Below are 15,796 nucleotides of genomic sequence, written 5' to 3' on the forward strand. Positions count from 1 at the left end.
GGAGTGAAGTGAGGAATGCAACTTCAGAACCTACCCCATTTTAGTCTATTGTGGTTATTGATTTGTATTTAAATGAAATTTTAATATGCAAAGCACTTCTAGGAGATCTGACACCATGTCTTTTTGGAAAAAGTAGGTGAAAGGAGTCTCCATTAAAAAAAAAAAGAGAAAAAAAAGCTATCAAAACAACCTGAGACTGAAAAACATTCCGTCCTGTGGCAGTGTAGCTGGAAAAGAAACCAGAAAAGAGGCCAGAGGAATTTAGAAAAAGGAGCATTGCCAAGGGGCTCAGAAGGCAGAGTTCAAATCCTTCTTCAGGCAGCAACCGTGGGTTAGTGGGCGTGCCTTTTCTCCCCACACCTGCTTCACAAGCTAAATCAAAGAGTGTGACAGCTGATGTATAAGGTTCCTTATTGTTTTAACACCCTGTGATGAGGCTTATGCTTCTCCCCCTAAGCCCACCTGTTGTCCCCCTTCAATTAGCTTCAGTTCATTCCGAATGAAAGAAGCTCTATGGGTAAGATAGCACTGTCGCCCCCGTGCAAGAAGGAGTCGAAAGAACCACAAGGAATTAGGCATAAAGAGGGAAGAAATCATAACCCAAGAAATATCTTTATGTATGTCCATTTCCTCCCACAAGGAAAAATGGCAGTGTCGGTTGTACATTACATATATCTCTCTTTCTTTTTAGTGTTTAATCTTAGCACCTGCACAGCAGAGATCTTTGCAATTCATTGCATATGCTCTCCCCGTTCTCCCCCCACAATACAGCACCTGAGGCCTAAGAAGCAACCCCTCCAAGCTCCTCCAAAGGCTGAGACCCTTCTTCATGACAGAGTATAGAAATAACAAACATGCCCAACGGTTTTATACAGTTGCTAGAACGTTTTAGTTTCCAACGAATGCAGACTCTTCCTCCTTTTCTTTGAATTATGAATTACATTTTACAAATTGTTGTTTGTGTTGCTTTGCTTTGCTTTGTTCTGTTCTGTGTGTACAACAAAAGGGAAAGCCCGTGGCAAGGAGTCCCCAGGTTAACAGAGTTTGGCCGTCATCTGGTCCGACTGTTTGAGGATCTCGGTGTTGTAGAGGTCCAAGGCGTGGTTCACCCTGATGATCTCGCTGTTGGTCAGTTTCAGGCGGTGCTTGAGCATACAGGAGAACAAGTCCAGCTGGGGTTTCCCCGGGGCCACAGGAGGGGCCAGGCGGTTAATTCGGTCCCGAATATCCAACAAGAGGAGCATCACGGACGAAGAAGAATAGAACTGGCCGCCTTGCGTGTAGGACTGGTTGACCTGTTGCACGGCGCTGCGAAGGAGGTCGGCGTTGAAGCGCAGGCTGTACCCGAACACCTGCACGTCGGAGATCTTGATGTAGAACTGCCTCTTGGAGGGATCGGACAGGTCCACCGGGCCCTGGCCGGTCTCATTCCGCAGTAGGGTAGGTAGCCGAGTCCGACTACGTAGGTAGATGTGGACCGTCTCGAAAAACGTTTTCCACCGATTGCCCAGCAAGAGAGTCCAGTTGTAGCACTGGCTGTTTTGGAGGCGAATCTTCTCCCAGCGCGGGTAGCCAAATTCCCCGAAGGGCATGTTCCAGCCCTCCGAGTGGCTCCCGCTGAAGGGGTTGACGTAGACAAAGAACATGGGGTCCAGGCTGCTGTTGCGCATCTGGCAGATGCGCATGGACATGCCGATCACCATGTGGATGAAGTCCATGCGGTTCTTGTTGCTCTTGAGCGTGAGGGACAGGCGCTTGCGCCACCGGGGATCGAAGAAGGTGTCGAGGCGGATCTCGTTGCTGATGAAGGTGGTGTGCACGTAGAGGCGCGAGTCCATCTTCTGCAGCAGGTACTTCAGCTCCAGGTCCTGGAAATCCAGGTCGGTCTCGAAGCTGATGAACTGCTCGCTGCGCTCCGAGTCCACGTTCTGCGGTTCGCAGCGGCCCCGGTACAGCTTGTAGCCCTTGTTGCAGGAGCCGCACAGGGAGATGTTGGCCAGGCTACACATGGCGCAGCTGTTGTTCCCTCCTATGATGCAGGGGATGGGGCGCTGGCACAGCGTGGTGCTACCGTGGCACACGCAGCTCCTCTGGCTCTCCAGGAAGGTTCCCCAAAACCCGTTCTCATTGCAGTAGAGGAGCGACTGGACCCTTGCAAGCCATTGCTGAATTGTCCTGGGGGGGGGGGGGGGAGGGGGGGAAGTGGGCGGAAGGAAAACGGAGATCGTTAGCCACCAGGGGGCGGGCTGGTCACGGTGACCCAACTGAGTAGGCAAAGTGCAGGTGTGCAAAAGATGAAGGGACGGGGTAGGACGGTTATGGTAGGAAGGGCTCTGAATATACACTGGAGTCCCTTGTGATGCCACCGACCCGCTGAATAACACTGCACCCCTCCAATGGTCAGTGTCCTCATCTGTGAGGTGAAGGGGCTGGAGTAAGTGTGCTTTGGGGTCCTTCCAGCTCCAGGATTCCACTGCCCTGTAGCCCCAAAGAAGTTTGACCCAAGAAACTAGTGTCTGAACTCCAACACCCCTGCCAGATGACCACAGATTTTAAAAATCAGCAAACAGGGGAGCACTTAGAGGCCAGTACATTTCACCTGAATCTCCTGTTTCAACCTTCTTCCCAGATTCCTCCCAGGAAGTTACATAATGGCCAACGACTTCAACCAAAAACAAATTATATTTTATATTGTCCTAGAGATCGTCTGGTGTGTCCATCCTGGTGATCTTACGTGATCCTCACATGTAAGAAAGATGTTATTTGCCCCATTTTTTCCCCGAGCTCCAGATTCTCAAGTCAGTGGAACTCCCGTCACAACATGTACCTCTAGGTCCCCCTCCCCACAGCCCCTCGATGCTTTTGAAACGCTACCCACGCCCTGTCCCTGGGGTTCCGGCCACTGAAACATTCCGATGGAGACGGATACTAGATAAGATAGGAAGCAGGAGAAGAATGAGGAGAAATACAGAAGGCAGTCAGCTTGGTAGCCTCTCGTCTTTCCTCATTTCTGCACAAGTCATTTCCCGCTGTCTTCCGTGCAACGAATAATCCCTTACCTGTGCCTGGCACTTTTTACCCTGAACAGGGCACACTCACCCCCATTTTCTCACTTGAGCCTCACAACAACACCCTGAAAATAGCTTGGGATGTGAGGCCAGTTGGGAGATTGATGAAAATCCTGGCTCCTCCACTTTCCCGGTGCCGGGCAGTTTCCTCTGCCTTCCTATTCGTCACCACCACACGAGGCTGTGCTGAGGATTACCTGAATTTTGATGTGAAGGCTTATCCCCAAACCTGCTAGGTATCGAGGACTCGATAAAAGTTAGTTCTTCTTATTCTTGCAAAGGGACTCTCGGCTCCATTTTAGACACATGCCAGAGAGAAGCTCAGCGGTCGAAATGATGGACTCAATGTCATACAGCGAGTGAGCGGAGAAGTCTCCTGGCTCATAGCTATTGGTTTTTAAAATATATGTCCAGCAAGAGTCAAGAAAGCCTTCCTTAAGGTTGCAGTGTGCTGTGGTCATGCGGATGGTGACAATGACGGTGGTGGCAGTGGCTCATGCCCCCCATTTTAGGAAACCGGAAAGAGAAGCCCTCTGGCATCAGACTGCCTGTGCAAGGAAATGTCAGCAATCCATCAACTGTCTCACTTCCACTGTGCCGCCGTGGTCGCTGAGCCCAAGAGCCACGAGGGAGAGAGTAGAACCCGATGTTGACAAAGCATGTGTGTTGGCCCAAGAGGAGCTGAGTTCCAAACTCAGTTCTGTAACCAGGAACAAGTCACTTTGTGTCTCTAAGCCCCAGTATCCATATCTAAAATGAGAATCATAAAGCCCATCTTAGGCAACGGGTGAGAGGATGGAGGGAGGTAATACGGTTAAAGCATTTAGCACAGAGCCTGGCATAGATCAATTATTGAAACAGGTAATAACAGTAAGCACTCTTCTCCCAGAGAATAAGCTATTCCTTTGAAGGTATTGAGACACTCTCAGGGATTTCACTATCTCTCTGGAGTCTGAGGGGAGCCATTTTGTTCTGTGGGACATTTGAAAATGGATAGTGTTGAAACGGCTTCCCAGAATGCTCTGCTTGAAGCAAGTTGCTTATCAGCCAAGAGAAAATGGAGGAATAATTAGTGCGCTCCTCAAAGCCGCTCTGCCTTTTACATCCACAGAGCCACCCAGCCCCGGCAATAAAACCTCCCCGGCCACATTCAAAAGACCGTACTGGAGACCCCCGCTTCCCCTGTCAGTTTCCCCTCCAGGCTTGAGGGCTTGAGAGGGGAGATCCGTCCTTCCCTGAGCATCTCACCCCCGAGCTCGGCGCCCCAAAGGTTTGCGGGATGAATGTTCGCTGAATGACTGAATGCACAAAATCAGTATTTTTCTCGTATTCTCCATTAAAAAACCAAAAAGCAAACCCCAACTTCTCTTCTCCCCTCTGGACTGCGGTATTAGTTTCCGATCCCGTCCACCCACACAGCTCCAGCCCTCCCCAGTGTCTGCTTCACGAGACCAATCCTATTACAGCCTGGAGAACAGCAGCAGGCCCAGCCTTCAGGAAACGGAGCTGGAATGATAATGAGCTTTGCGGCTCCCACCTCCCAAACCAGAACATTGACTGAATATTGGCTATGAGTCATCTGATATTTTCGTGAGCTGCAGGGGCCCGCCACACGTCTCTGATTGCACGGTTCCATCTGACGAGAGCGTCATTCCAAAATGCCTCTTTCAAATGGCCCACACTTGCCCCTGTCACTCCCTCTCCAAGTGACAGGACAGTACCCCATTTAGAGCTCCTCTGTTCCCATCTGCAAGGCATTCTATAACCCCGCAGAGCGCCCCCTTTCTCGTGTCCCATCATTGGGACCCTTTGTCAGCCCCACAGCCCTCACCCCTTGAATCAATGCCTCATTGTGGCTGAGCCCTCAGAATCCTCGGTGGGGGAAATAAAAAGATGAAAGTCCCTGGTGATGCTGCAAAGAGCGAAGGGGCTAGTGGCGAATTAGGATTCCAGCCCTGTCGAGCAGGAGGGATTGGGGACAGAGGCCCTCTGAGGCGCATCAGTGAGCTGCCTGGCACCTGCATCTCCTGACCTCAGAATAATCATGAGGTTGTGGGCCGTATCAAAGAAGGCATTAATGATACAGCCAGAGGACTTAAAGCGGGGCCGCGTGCGTGTGGGTGGGGGGGGTGGGCAGGGAGCTCGAGGCCCAGGGCAGGAGGAAAGAGAACGCGGAGGAGGGAGGTGGAGCACGGGGAAGGCTGGCAAGAGAAGAGCCGGTCTCCATGCTGGAGACCTTGGGGGAGACGGGGGAGGCCGACCTAGAGGAGAGGATGAGACAACGTGGGAGCAGGGCACTGGAGAGGGCCACCACGAGGGGACGGAATCAGAGAGGGGAGGACAGAAATGAAGCCGTTCGGCCAGGCCTTCATGCGTCAGCACCCAAAGGCTCAGGGAACGCGGACGCCGGATGGGCCTTCACAGGGCGATTCGGCCCTTTCTGGGAAGCGGAGGCTGGGTGTCGCAGACCGGACGCAATGTTACTGGTGACAACCCTGACTTCCCAGCTTGGCCAACTTTTCCTTTGCTTTCCAGGACCTCCTTCTGTGGGGAAGAGCAAAACCAGAACAACGAGCTCATTCCAGGGTTTCGTGTGTTTGTGCCGGATCCAAGCAGCTTCCCACAATGAGGACTCTGCCTCAGTCGAGGCCCATCTCCTACACCATCGGCAACCAGTGCTCTGGGCAGCGATGAGTGAGTGGTATTCAGAAATTTGGCAACGCTCCACTGCGCGTGGCACCCCGAACCAGCCACGGGGGTCGGCGGCTTACAACCATTGAGCACTCACTGTATACCAGGCACTGGGCTGCAGGCTCACACACGCCATCTGACTGAGTCACAGATGGAGACACTGAGCCCTGGAGGAGCGAGACGCCCGTCTGAGACCCAGAGCTACTCTGAGTTCACACTCCACGCTCTCTAACCCCAGAGGCACCACGCTTGGTGCTGCGTACTAGAATGTAACATTATGACGGTGAGGCAAGGAGAAGGAGGAAACAGGCCACGAGAAGAGAAATAGATTGAAATCATGGAAAAATACTGCAAGTTTGAGTGTGTGAAGGGCCTATTATCACATTCCCCGCTTCCTCTGGACCTGCCAGGATCCCTCTCCTCCATTCACAGATAATTGGAGCTCACCGACAAGTGCTCGGGGAAAGGCTGGGGACCAGGGGTAGGAGGGACTGTGATCTATAAATACCATTTCCCAGGCTAGCTGGTGACAGCCTGCCTCAACCCTGGCAACAGAGGAGTGGCTTAATAGGCCGGTTCCAGAGGGGAGGGTCTCACAAAGGGCTGACACAGCCCCACCGCAAGGCAGTCAGCGTGAGGCAACGGGGACCAAGTTTTAAAAGGCTTTTCTCTGTCCCTGGGGATCCAGAACATCTTCCACTTGCAGCCAAAGATGAACTCCAATACATCCAAATCAGCATCTTTCTGTTGGATGGGATTTCAATTCATCTGACCGGGAGAGGAGGGGTGCTGAGGGGAGGGAGGAGAGGAGGAAGGAGGTGAGGGCAGAAGCCTGCATTTTTATTTTTAAAGCCCGGAAACCTTGGCACCTGATTGGTGGGCTCCCTCCGAGGGCCACGTGCAGCAGCTTGGACCACAGAAGCAGAAAACCTTCGAGAAGAAGACTGGGAAATGTTCAGCCCACCCCCTTCACGTGTACACCTGAACGCTGAGGCTTTGCTGCTTAGGTGAAGCGAAGGATCAGTGTCTCCTGAGTGCTTTCTACATTGTGGCTGTTATCCCTCTATCCTCGTGTCAACCCCCTGAGTTAGGACTCCTTTGTGATTTTTCCTTCTACTGAGAGGACACCGAAGGCCAGAGAGGGACGGTGACTTTCCCATGGTCGCACAGCATGGATGTAGCAGACCAGAGTTCAGGATTTCTGGATCCAAACCCGGTGTTCCCCTCCAGTCCCCGCTGTGCTTTCCTTACTCTTGACAACCCAGACCCGAGGAGAAGCTAGGCTCCAGGCCATGCTCCCCTGCAGGCCCCTGTCTTTGCCTCAGCCAGGATTTTCTGGCGACCTGACAGGTCTCCCAGTGACACAGCTGGAGTCGCTCGTCATTTGGAGGACAGAGGCTATGCCACCCAGGGCTTCCCATCACTGGCTTCAAAGACACACATCTCCCTTTCAGAACCACCCGGGTGGGGAGCCCAGGCTGGGATTCCTAATTCAAGCAAACTCCCCGCTGATTTTAATTGGAGGTTTTGCCTAAGACAGGAATGCGGTGCCAGGCCAGTGGCATTTTAGGGAAGATCACACAAACTGAGTGCCAAGGAGAGAGGGGGGAGAAACAGATCTAGGCTAAAATAGAAAACTATAATCCATAATTCCCGTTTGCCTACCAGGAGTGTTTATTTAAAAGTGGAGAGGAAATGAAAAAAAATGAAATTGGAGCTCTGAATTATTCTTTTATTTATGCCCTGTGCTTCTTCCTTGGCATTTCTTTGACATTGTAATGGGTGTCTGAGTAATTCAGTGATACGCCACAAAATGTATACTCTGTAGACCGTATTCTAGACCGGGAAGGCAAAACAGTTGTTTCTAGGCTTCTGATGATGCACTGTTTTTGTTTTTTTGCCTTTTTTTTTTTTTTTCGGTTGTGCTGCACATGACCGTGCGTGTGTGCACTTGTGTGCGTGTGCCTGTTAAAGGCAACGTGCTGATAACAATGAATAGGTCAATGGTGTCAGAATGTTCAGGGCTCAAGTGAAGGAAGCCTTGGCCTCTGGATGTGCTAGTGTGAATCATAACTGCCCATCAGACCGACTCTGTGTGCCTCATTTCCCCCAGAAAAAGATTTAGCTTTTAATCCTTCATTCCCCTCTCTGACTTTCTGTCGTTGCCTTAAAAACCTGTGTTCCCTGCTTGTCTCGGTTTTTGAAATGACGTCAGAGCCTCATTGAATGGCTCACAGCAATAAGGAAGGAAAGACCAAAAGAAGAGTTTTGTAGTCCGTTGCCACAGTGAAGATGCCTTCTAGTCTGGCATCGTGGAATAAGTGATCGGTCTTATTTGCAGAGGACAGAGGTAGAGGTTAGAAGGAGGAATGGGGAGAACAGCCATGTAGAAATCCACTAGAGTCTTTAAAATTAGGTTGTCAGGAGCTTAATTGGGGAGGATTATGAAACAATTTTTGCAATTACACAGATCTGTGTCTGGAAGGAGGTGACAGACAACATCAGCTGCATATTCAAACTCGGCATTTTGCTTTGGGGCATGGATGTGCTGGAGACAAGTGAAGGAGGGACCCGGGAGCCTCTTTGGGGGTGACGGAAAGGCTGAAGGCACAAGCAGTTCCCGGGGGCAGGGCTGCAAGAGCGGCTCATTGTTCCTGGCAGTAGCCAGGCACAGGAATGAGCGACTAAGACCCCAAGGCTAGAAAGTACAATCTTTTGTAATAATCGGGGCTAACGGGCTTCCGTACAGTCATGAAGTACACTAAGTGTCATCTACGTCAACGAGGGGTGCAGTGGAGGGGAGTGATCACAGGTGCACGAGCCAGCTGGTTAAAACACATCCTGGACCCTGTTCTACCACTATTTGCCCTTGGATACTTGACCTTGCTATGTGACCTTGGATAAGTCCCCTCACCTCGTGGATTCTCCGTTTCCTTGTCTGTCAAACGGGGAAGGTGACACATACTGTGACTTCAGAACCAGGATCAGATACGCCTGGGAGGTTTGCAGTGAAAGGAAGTGATGACTAACCATTAGCCCTTATTGTTACTGAGGGCAAGAAACAACCGGCTGCGGTTTATAAATGCTCTGGGTAAAAATATCGCTCTCAGTTACTAGTTGATTGTAGCTTAGTACCCTAGTCTCTCTGGTTACTCACCCTCCACAGTCTTAATGAATGCTGTCACCATGATGTTTGAAGAGAGAGCAAGACATCGGCTTTGGAGTCAGAAAAAGATTGGGTATTGAATCATAGCTCCGCTACTCATTATTTAACCTTCAGCTAATTGCTTGTCCTTCCAAAGCTTCCGTTTTCTCAGCTACAGAATGGAGTAATAACATAGTACGTTTGAGAACCAGGTAAGCTACTATATATAAAGCTTCCGACATATTGTAGGTGCACAGTGTCTCTCATGAAAACAAACTATTGTGTCCGTCTGGCTCACACAGAAAACGGTCCCTTTGAAGTAAGTAGTTACAGATTATAAACCCAGGGTCAGAATTCAATAAATGTCACTGGGTCAGCTGAATACTGATATAAAAACAGCAACAACAACAGAACATCTTCCTGACAATCTCTTACGTATCCGCAAACATAGAGAGATGAAGGACAGATCTAAAGGGGAAAAGTAAAATAATAGTAACAATACTACCAACATCAACAGAATGGCTTTTAGAAGAAGACATAGGGAAGCATTATTGTGATATTGGCGGAGACACAGATCGCTTAAAACAGCTCACCATAAAGGAAACAATGATTAATGGGGGGGCTATATTACCATCAAATATACCCATCAAAAGATATCATTCAAAGAATAAAAGGACAACCCTTAGTCAGAGAGTACATTTGCAATACCTCTAGCCAATCAAAGATTGCATTTATAATATACAGGTAACTCCTAGACTGGCCGGATGCTGGGCTAGTCTAAGGCACTTTATGCTGGTCTAGGGTCTGCCCTTCCTTCCTGGGTCTCTTTCAATCAGAGTAGATGCAATTATCACAATCTTTATTTTTCTGGACAATGCACCCACTGTATAATGAATGTGATTTGCCCAAGAAAGAAAGAAAGAGAGAGAAGAAAGAAAGAAAGAAAGAAGAAAAGAAAGAAATAGAGAGAGAGAAAGAAAGAAAGAAAGAAACTATATAGCAGTAAGAAGAAATCTGATAACCAATAGGGAAAATAAGACAAATGATAGGAACAGGCATTTCATAGTAAAGGATATTCCAAAGACCAATAAGTACACACAATTCCACTTCATTAGTCATCAGGACAATGCCAATTAAAACTACAATGAGAGGGGCGCCTGGGTGGCTCAGTCAGTTAAGCGTCTGACTTGGGCTCAGGTCATGATCTCACGGTTTGTGAGTTGGAGCCCCACATCGGGCTCTCCACTCTAGGCGCAGGAAAAAAAAAAAAAAAGCTGCAATGAAATACATACCCCTTCAGCCGGATGGCTAAAATCAAATAAAGAATACAAATAAAAAAGATGGGGACCACCAAGTCTGAGCAAAAGGATGTGCCCCAAGTGACACTCTCCGATGCTAGTGGCAGAAAAGAAAAGTGGTTCAGCGAATTTGAAAACCGGAAAGTACCTACTAAAGGTACATATTAGGTATGGAAAGGGGCAAAACCAAGCTGCGGTGAGTGAAGCGATGAGGAGTGGTTCCCCCAGAGAGCAGGCTGGCAGTGTCCAGGAGAGGACGCGGGCGGGTTCTGCAGTGTGGATAATGCCCTAATTTGTATCTGGGTGCTGCTGGGTACATGTGTGAACTCATCTTGTGAAAAGTCATCTTGCTGTACATCTGTGATACCTTCTCTTTCTCCGTGTCTTCAATACCTCAATAAAACATTTATTTCAAAAAAATTCCTTTAAAACATCCAGAGTTATGCTATTAAGGCAGCCGTACTTTACATTTTTATTTCATTTTATTTAGAGAGACTCCTAATCAGGCTCCCCACTCAGCGTGCAGACCCACACGGGTCTCGATCTCACGAACCCTGAGGTCATGACCGCAGCTGAAATCAAGAGTCGGACGCTTAACCGACTGAGCCACCCAGGCGCCCCGAAAGCTCTCCTGTTCGGGTCTCTAATTTGAGCGTCACAACTTTTCTGTGTTGTGGGCTGGGTTCAAGAGGGCATCATGAATCTCACTTTCACGATAGGAAAAACCAGGCTCCGGGAGGAGACGTGACTTATTTTGCACGTCACCAGCGGGCTGTCACATTGCTGGGATTATAACTCACCCGTGTGTGAGCTTGCTGGCCAACTTGGAGGGCGGAAGTGGGGAGGTGGACTGGAATTGGCCCTGGAGGAGAAGAAAGAGCTATCCACGGATATTGTGAGAACTTCATTCTATTTCTGACTCGGTCCTCTGAGCCTCTAGATTCTATTCCGAACAGGAAGCCACTTGTGAGCCCCAGGGAAGAAAGAAACAAAACAAAACAACTAAACTAAAAACAACAGAAAGGGTCTGAAGATGCCTATTTTCTTGCCTTACGTCAGCGGAGTGAGTCAAACTGCCCTACTTGCTGCAAATTCAGAGTGACAAACAGGGATGAGATTGGAGAGACGCCCAGCAGTGCTGGTTACAAGGAACTCTCTACATCACTCCTGGCGAAACCCAGCTGCCTGCACACATCTCCACACCCCTCACCCACGCGGTACACCCCTGGCTTGCCGTGGGGTTCTGCCTCACTGGCTGCCTGCTTTTTTTTACCCCCATAAATAGAAAAGCAACGCCAAAGATATCCTTAGCTAAACATTTCGTCGCCCCATCGTTGGGACGGCACTTTGTACGCTTCTCTGACTGACAGTGAACTGCCCTGAGCCAGCCTGGGGTTATTTGTGGGTTTGCACCTCTTCTTTAATAGGACAATTTAATACGCACTCAGAATAGGTCTTTGTCACCAAATTGCTACCCTCCCCTCCCCCAGACACATACACATACACACAAAAATGAGTAGGTCAGGGACTATCCACATAGCAATTTGCTCCAGGGAGAGCTGTCTGTGGGTTTAGAGTGACAGATTTTCAGAATCCTGGGGCGGAATGATGCTTAGACAAGTCCTGGTCCATGGGAAGCAGAGTCCAGAGAGGTTATGTGACTTGTTTGAAGTCACACAAGTAGTACCTAGAAGCTCAGAGCCAGAATCATCCCCTTGAGGAAGAACCCCATACTCTGGCAGAAACGGACGCTGTTCACCTTCCCCCGACCTCTCCCAAAGGTAGCCTTTTACCTGGGGTGACTACGCACTGGGGAAGAGGAAAAACTCACACTTTTCAAGGATTACTGGACACTGGATCTGAACTGATACCAATTCCCAAAGACAAAAATGTCACTGTGGTCCACTAGGCAGAATAAGTGTTTATGGAAGTCAGGTAATCAACAGAGTTTTAGCTTGGTCTTTCCTACAGTGGGTCCAGCGACGATTTCCTACAGTTATTTCCCCGATTCTAGAACACATACTTGGAATACTCGGTAACTGGCAGAGTCCTCTTCCCACGTCAAATACCCACACTATACATTTACCCAGCGAATAATGAAATCATATTATGGAACATTCTCTGCCTTTAACCAGCTTCCAAGAAAACAAAACAAAACAACAAAACAACAGCAAAAAAAAAAAAAAAAAAAAAAAAAAAAATGCACCTAAGTTGAAACACGTAGCAAGGGGCGGAAACCTTAAGATAAACACACTAAACAACCATCTTGATTGACAAAGGTTCTAAAGGGCAATTTTGTATTACAAAATGTTTCTTCACAAGGTCTCTGAAGAGTGCACTCTTTCTAGACTAAAATATATTACACTGCAAAACTAAACAAAACCCACTATGCATGGCAGGTGGCTCACAGATCCACCTGTTTCAGAGACAGGAGATCTATGTTCCTTCCCTTGAATCTGGAGAGAGTCGAACACTTTTTTTGGACCAATACAAGAAGGCAGAAGCAATTCGCCCAGTGTATGGATTCTGATCTCAAGAGACTTGCAGCTCTGGGAAACTCCCTCTTGGAGCTCTGAGCTCTGAGACCACCTACAAGCAGTCTGACCACCTGACTGGAGTGGTCACATGGAGAAACGCTGGGCAGGGAGAGGTGTGCAGCTGAGCCCAGCCTCTGGCTGTCTCTTCCAAGGCACCAGACACACATGAGTGAACCTTTCTTGGAACCTCCAGCCCAATCCAGCTGCCAGCTGAATACCAATTCAAGTGATTTCAAGTCAGCTCTACATGGAACAGAAGAATCACTCAGCCAATTCTGGCACACATACCTGACCCATAGGTCCTGAGCATAATATGATGGTTGGTGCTTTAAAGTTTGGGTCAACTTGTTATATAGCAATAGATACTGAAACTTCTATATACTGTGAGCCCCAAAGAGAACTCAGGATATCTCTTCCCTATTCCATTACTACCAACCTATGTTACTGTACGAGGCAGAATTCTAAACATGTCCCCTCGTCCCCCGAGATTCCCAGCAGTAATCCCTAGGATCTGTGAAAATGATAAAATATCTCTCCTGTGATTGTGGCCTGTTAACTTGGCACAGTTGACCTAAAAATACGCAGATTATCTAGGCGTGCCTAATGTAACCACACGTGCCCCTTTACAAGCAGAATATTTTCTCTGGCAGGATTCACTGCACCTTTGCTCCTTTGAAGGTGCAGGCGGTCGGCGTAAAGGGACTGGAGAGTGGACTCCAGGAGCTAAGAGCAAACCCTGGCCAGCAACCATCAAGGGAATGGTGACCTCAGTGCTCCAACCACCATGAAGCGAATTCCGCCAACAACCTGAATGAGCTTAGAAGCGGGTTCTGCCCCAGAACCTCCACGTCTGTATTCCTGCCTGTGAAGCACAGGCAGAGATCCAGCTATCCCACGCCCAGACTCCTGACCCAAGGACACTGGGACACAGTAAACGTCTATTGCTTTAAGCCTCTGGTATGTGCTACCCAACAATACCAAACTAAGACAACTACTCTGACCGAGACTTGGTTTCATTTTACTCTTTAATAAAATGACAGGAATAAATTAGTTGTTAGGGTCCCTGATGGCTATGCTATTTTATGCATTTCATAATTTTATGTCGTTTAACCTTCCTGAGCCTCTGATTCCTAAGGTAAAGTACGGGCGTGAGACTGGTCCTCTGCCAGTTTTATTTTATGGGCTGGATTTCAAGCTTTCTGTGAGGTCCCCCTTGTTTCGTCGACGGCTCCACTACTCCCCTTTGCATAGTTCTTACCACCTGGTAGGCACTCACTAAGTATCTGCTGAAGGAAGGAACGAACGGATGAGTACATGAAGATTCAGTGAAAATATTCATGTAAATATTCTTTGGCAAGAATAAAGGACAATGCCTATGTAGAATGGCAGCAGAAGGATATTATTTCATAATGCCAGGCCAGTCATTAATTTCTGTGAGCCTTAGTTTGCTTACCTGTAAGTGGGAGACTAATCATTGCTGTAGATCCCTGACAGGTTATTTATGTATAAAGATCAGATCAAATCATTGATGTGAAAGCCCTCTGCAAAGCAAAATAACCTGTACAGAAGGTATTTGTCTTAGCTTACTTTTAAAGGTTAGGAATGTCCCCGAGCCTAATGGGGTAAATTTATTCTCTAATTATACCAGGAACTGAATACGTTCCTGCTGTTACTTTGGCTGCTGCTGGTTAGGACTCATGCCACCTCTCAGCAGGACTGGTACCTGCTGGGATACAAAGCCATTAGCATCTGCCTAAGCAGAAGGTGTGAGAAACTCAACTCCAAGAAGACAAGCTTCAAGATGAGGATCTGTTGACAGGAAGGATACCTGTGGTACCACACCAAACAATCTGGGTCGCTGCCTCTTAATCTGGTGTAAGGCATTGATTTTGTAAGGTTGTGTATTAAAGGACCCCCTCTCTTGAGAAAGTCCAAGAAAAAGGGGTTCGATGGCCAAAGAAGTTTGAAAAATATATACATATGACCCCATCTCACTTTACTTTTCTTTCTAATTGAAATGTTTTTAAACTTTTTCAACCAAAGACATCACCTCCTTTCCCCCCACATCACAATATCCTATAGGATTCACTCAGGGGGATTCATTTTTGCTTCATTTCTACCAAGTGAGGTGATGGTGTACTTAGGCCATTGAGAGGAGTATTCTAATCCAAGGTTAGTGTGGTCCCCAGACCAACAACATCAGTATCATCTGCAACCCAGGAACCATCCCAGACCTGCTGAATCAGAAACCCTGGGGGTGGGGCCCAGAAACCCATGTTTGGAAAGCCCTCTAGGTGATCATGATGCCCACTCTAGTTTGAGAGCCACTGCTGTGATCCAGAGATCAGTGGTAAAGCTCATGACAACCCAGGGAAGAAATACTGAATCTTTTTACACCCGGGAGAAAAATTCCATCGATTCTCTAGCTCATACTTCAAATGGCTAGCAGAGATTTACTAAACCATAGCATTTCTTCCAATTTTTTTTCCTCTCTACTCATCACCTAAATGATAATATACAAATTCCATAGTTAGGTATTCAATTTCTCCAGAGTTTCATCTCAACATATGGGTCTCATCTTTTTTTTTTTTAATGTTTATTTTTGACAGAGAGAGAGACAGAGAGACACAGGATGAGCAGGGGACGGGCAGAGAGAGAGGGAGACACAGAATCTGAAGCAGACTCCAGGTTCCGAGCTGTCAGCACAGAGCCCGACGCGGGGCACGAACTCACAGACCGTGAGATCATGACCTGAGCCGAAGTTCGACGCTCAACCGACTGAGCCACCCAGGCGCCCCCATATGGGTCTAGTCTAATCTTATTCAATAACAATTAAGACCAATACACTAAGAGTTAATGTTAATTGATCACCTACTATATGCTAAGAACATTGCATATATTATCTTGGGTAATCTTTACAATAGCTCGGTGGGCGAAGTGCTGCTTTTGCCTTATTTTACAGATGATGGCACTTAAGACCAGAGACACTGAGCAAACAGCTCACCAGGATTTAACACCAGGCTGTCAGATTTAAAGCCTATGCACTCATGTCGATTT

General features: G+C 48.1%; 1 protein-coding gene across 3 annotated transcripts in view; it reads right to left on the reverse strand.

Annotated features, from left to right (window-relative positions):
* Positions 1 to 593: 593 nt before the first annotated feature.
* The window catches only part of BRINP1 (BMP/retinoic acid inducible neural specific 1), a 174,138-nt gene continuing 158,935 nt past the window's right edge, over positions 594 to 15,796 (reverse strand). For all 3 annotated transcript variants that reach the window (XM_019454028.2, XM_019454025.2, XM_019454026.2), the window contains one exon: positions 594 to 2,175. In XM_019454028.2, the coding sequence (XP_019309573.1) occupies positions 1,035 to 2,175 (1,141 nt within the window). In that variant the 3' untranslated portion in view covers positions 594 to 1,034. The remainder of the gene's footprint in view (positions 2,176 to 15,796) is intronic.

Source organism: Panthera pardus, unplaced genomic scaffold (assembly GCF_024362965.1).
Source record: "Panthera pardus isolate Hobbes unplaced genomic scaffold, ASM2436296v1 HiC_scaffold_20, whole genome shotgun sequence".
Classification (NCBI taxonomy): domain Eukaryota; kingdom Metazoa; phylum Chordata; class Mammalia; order Carnivora; family Felidae; genus Panthera; species Panthera pardus.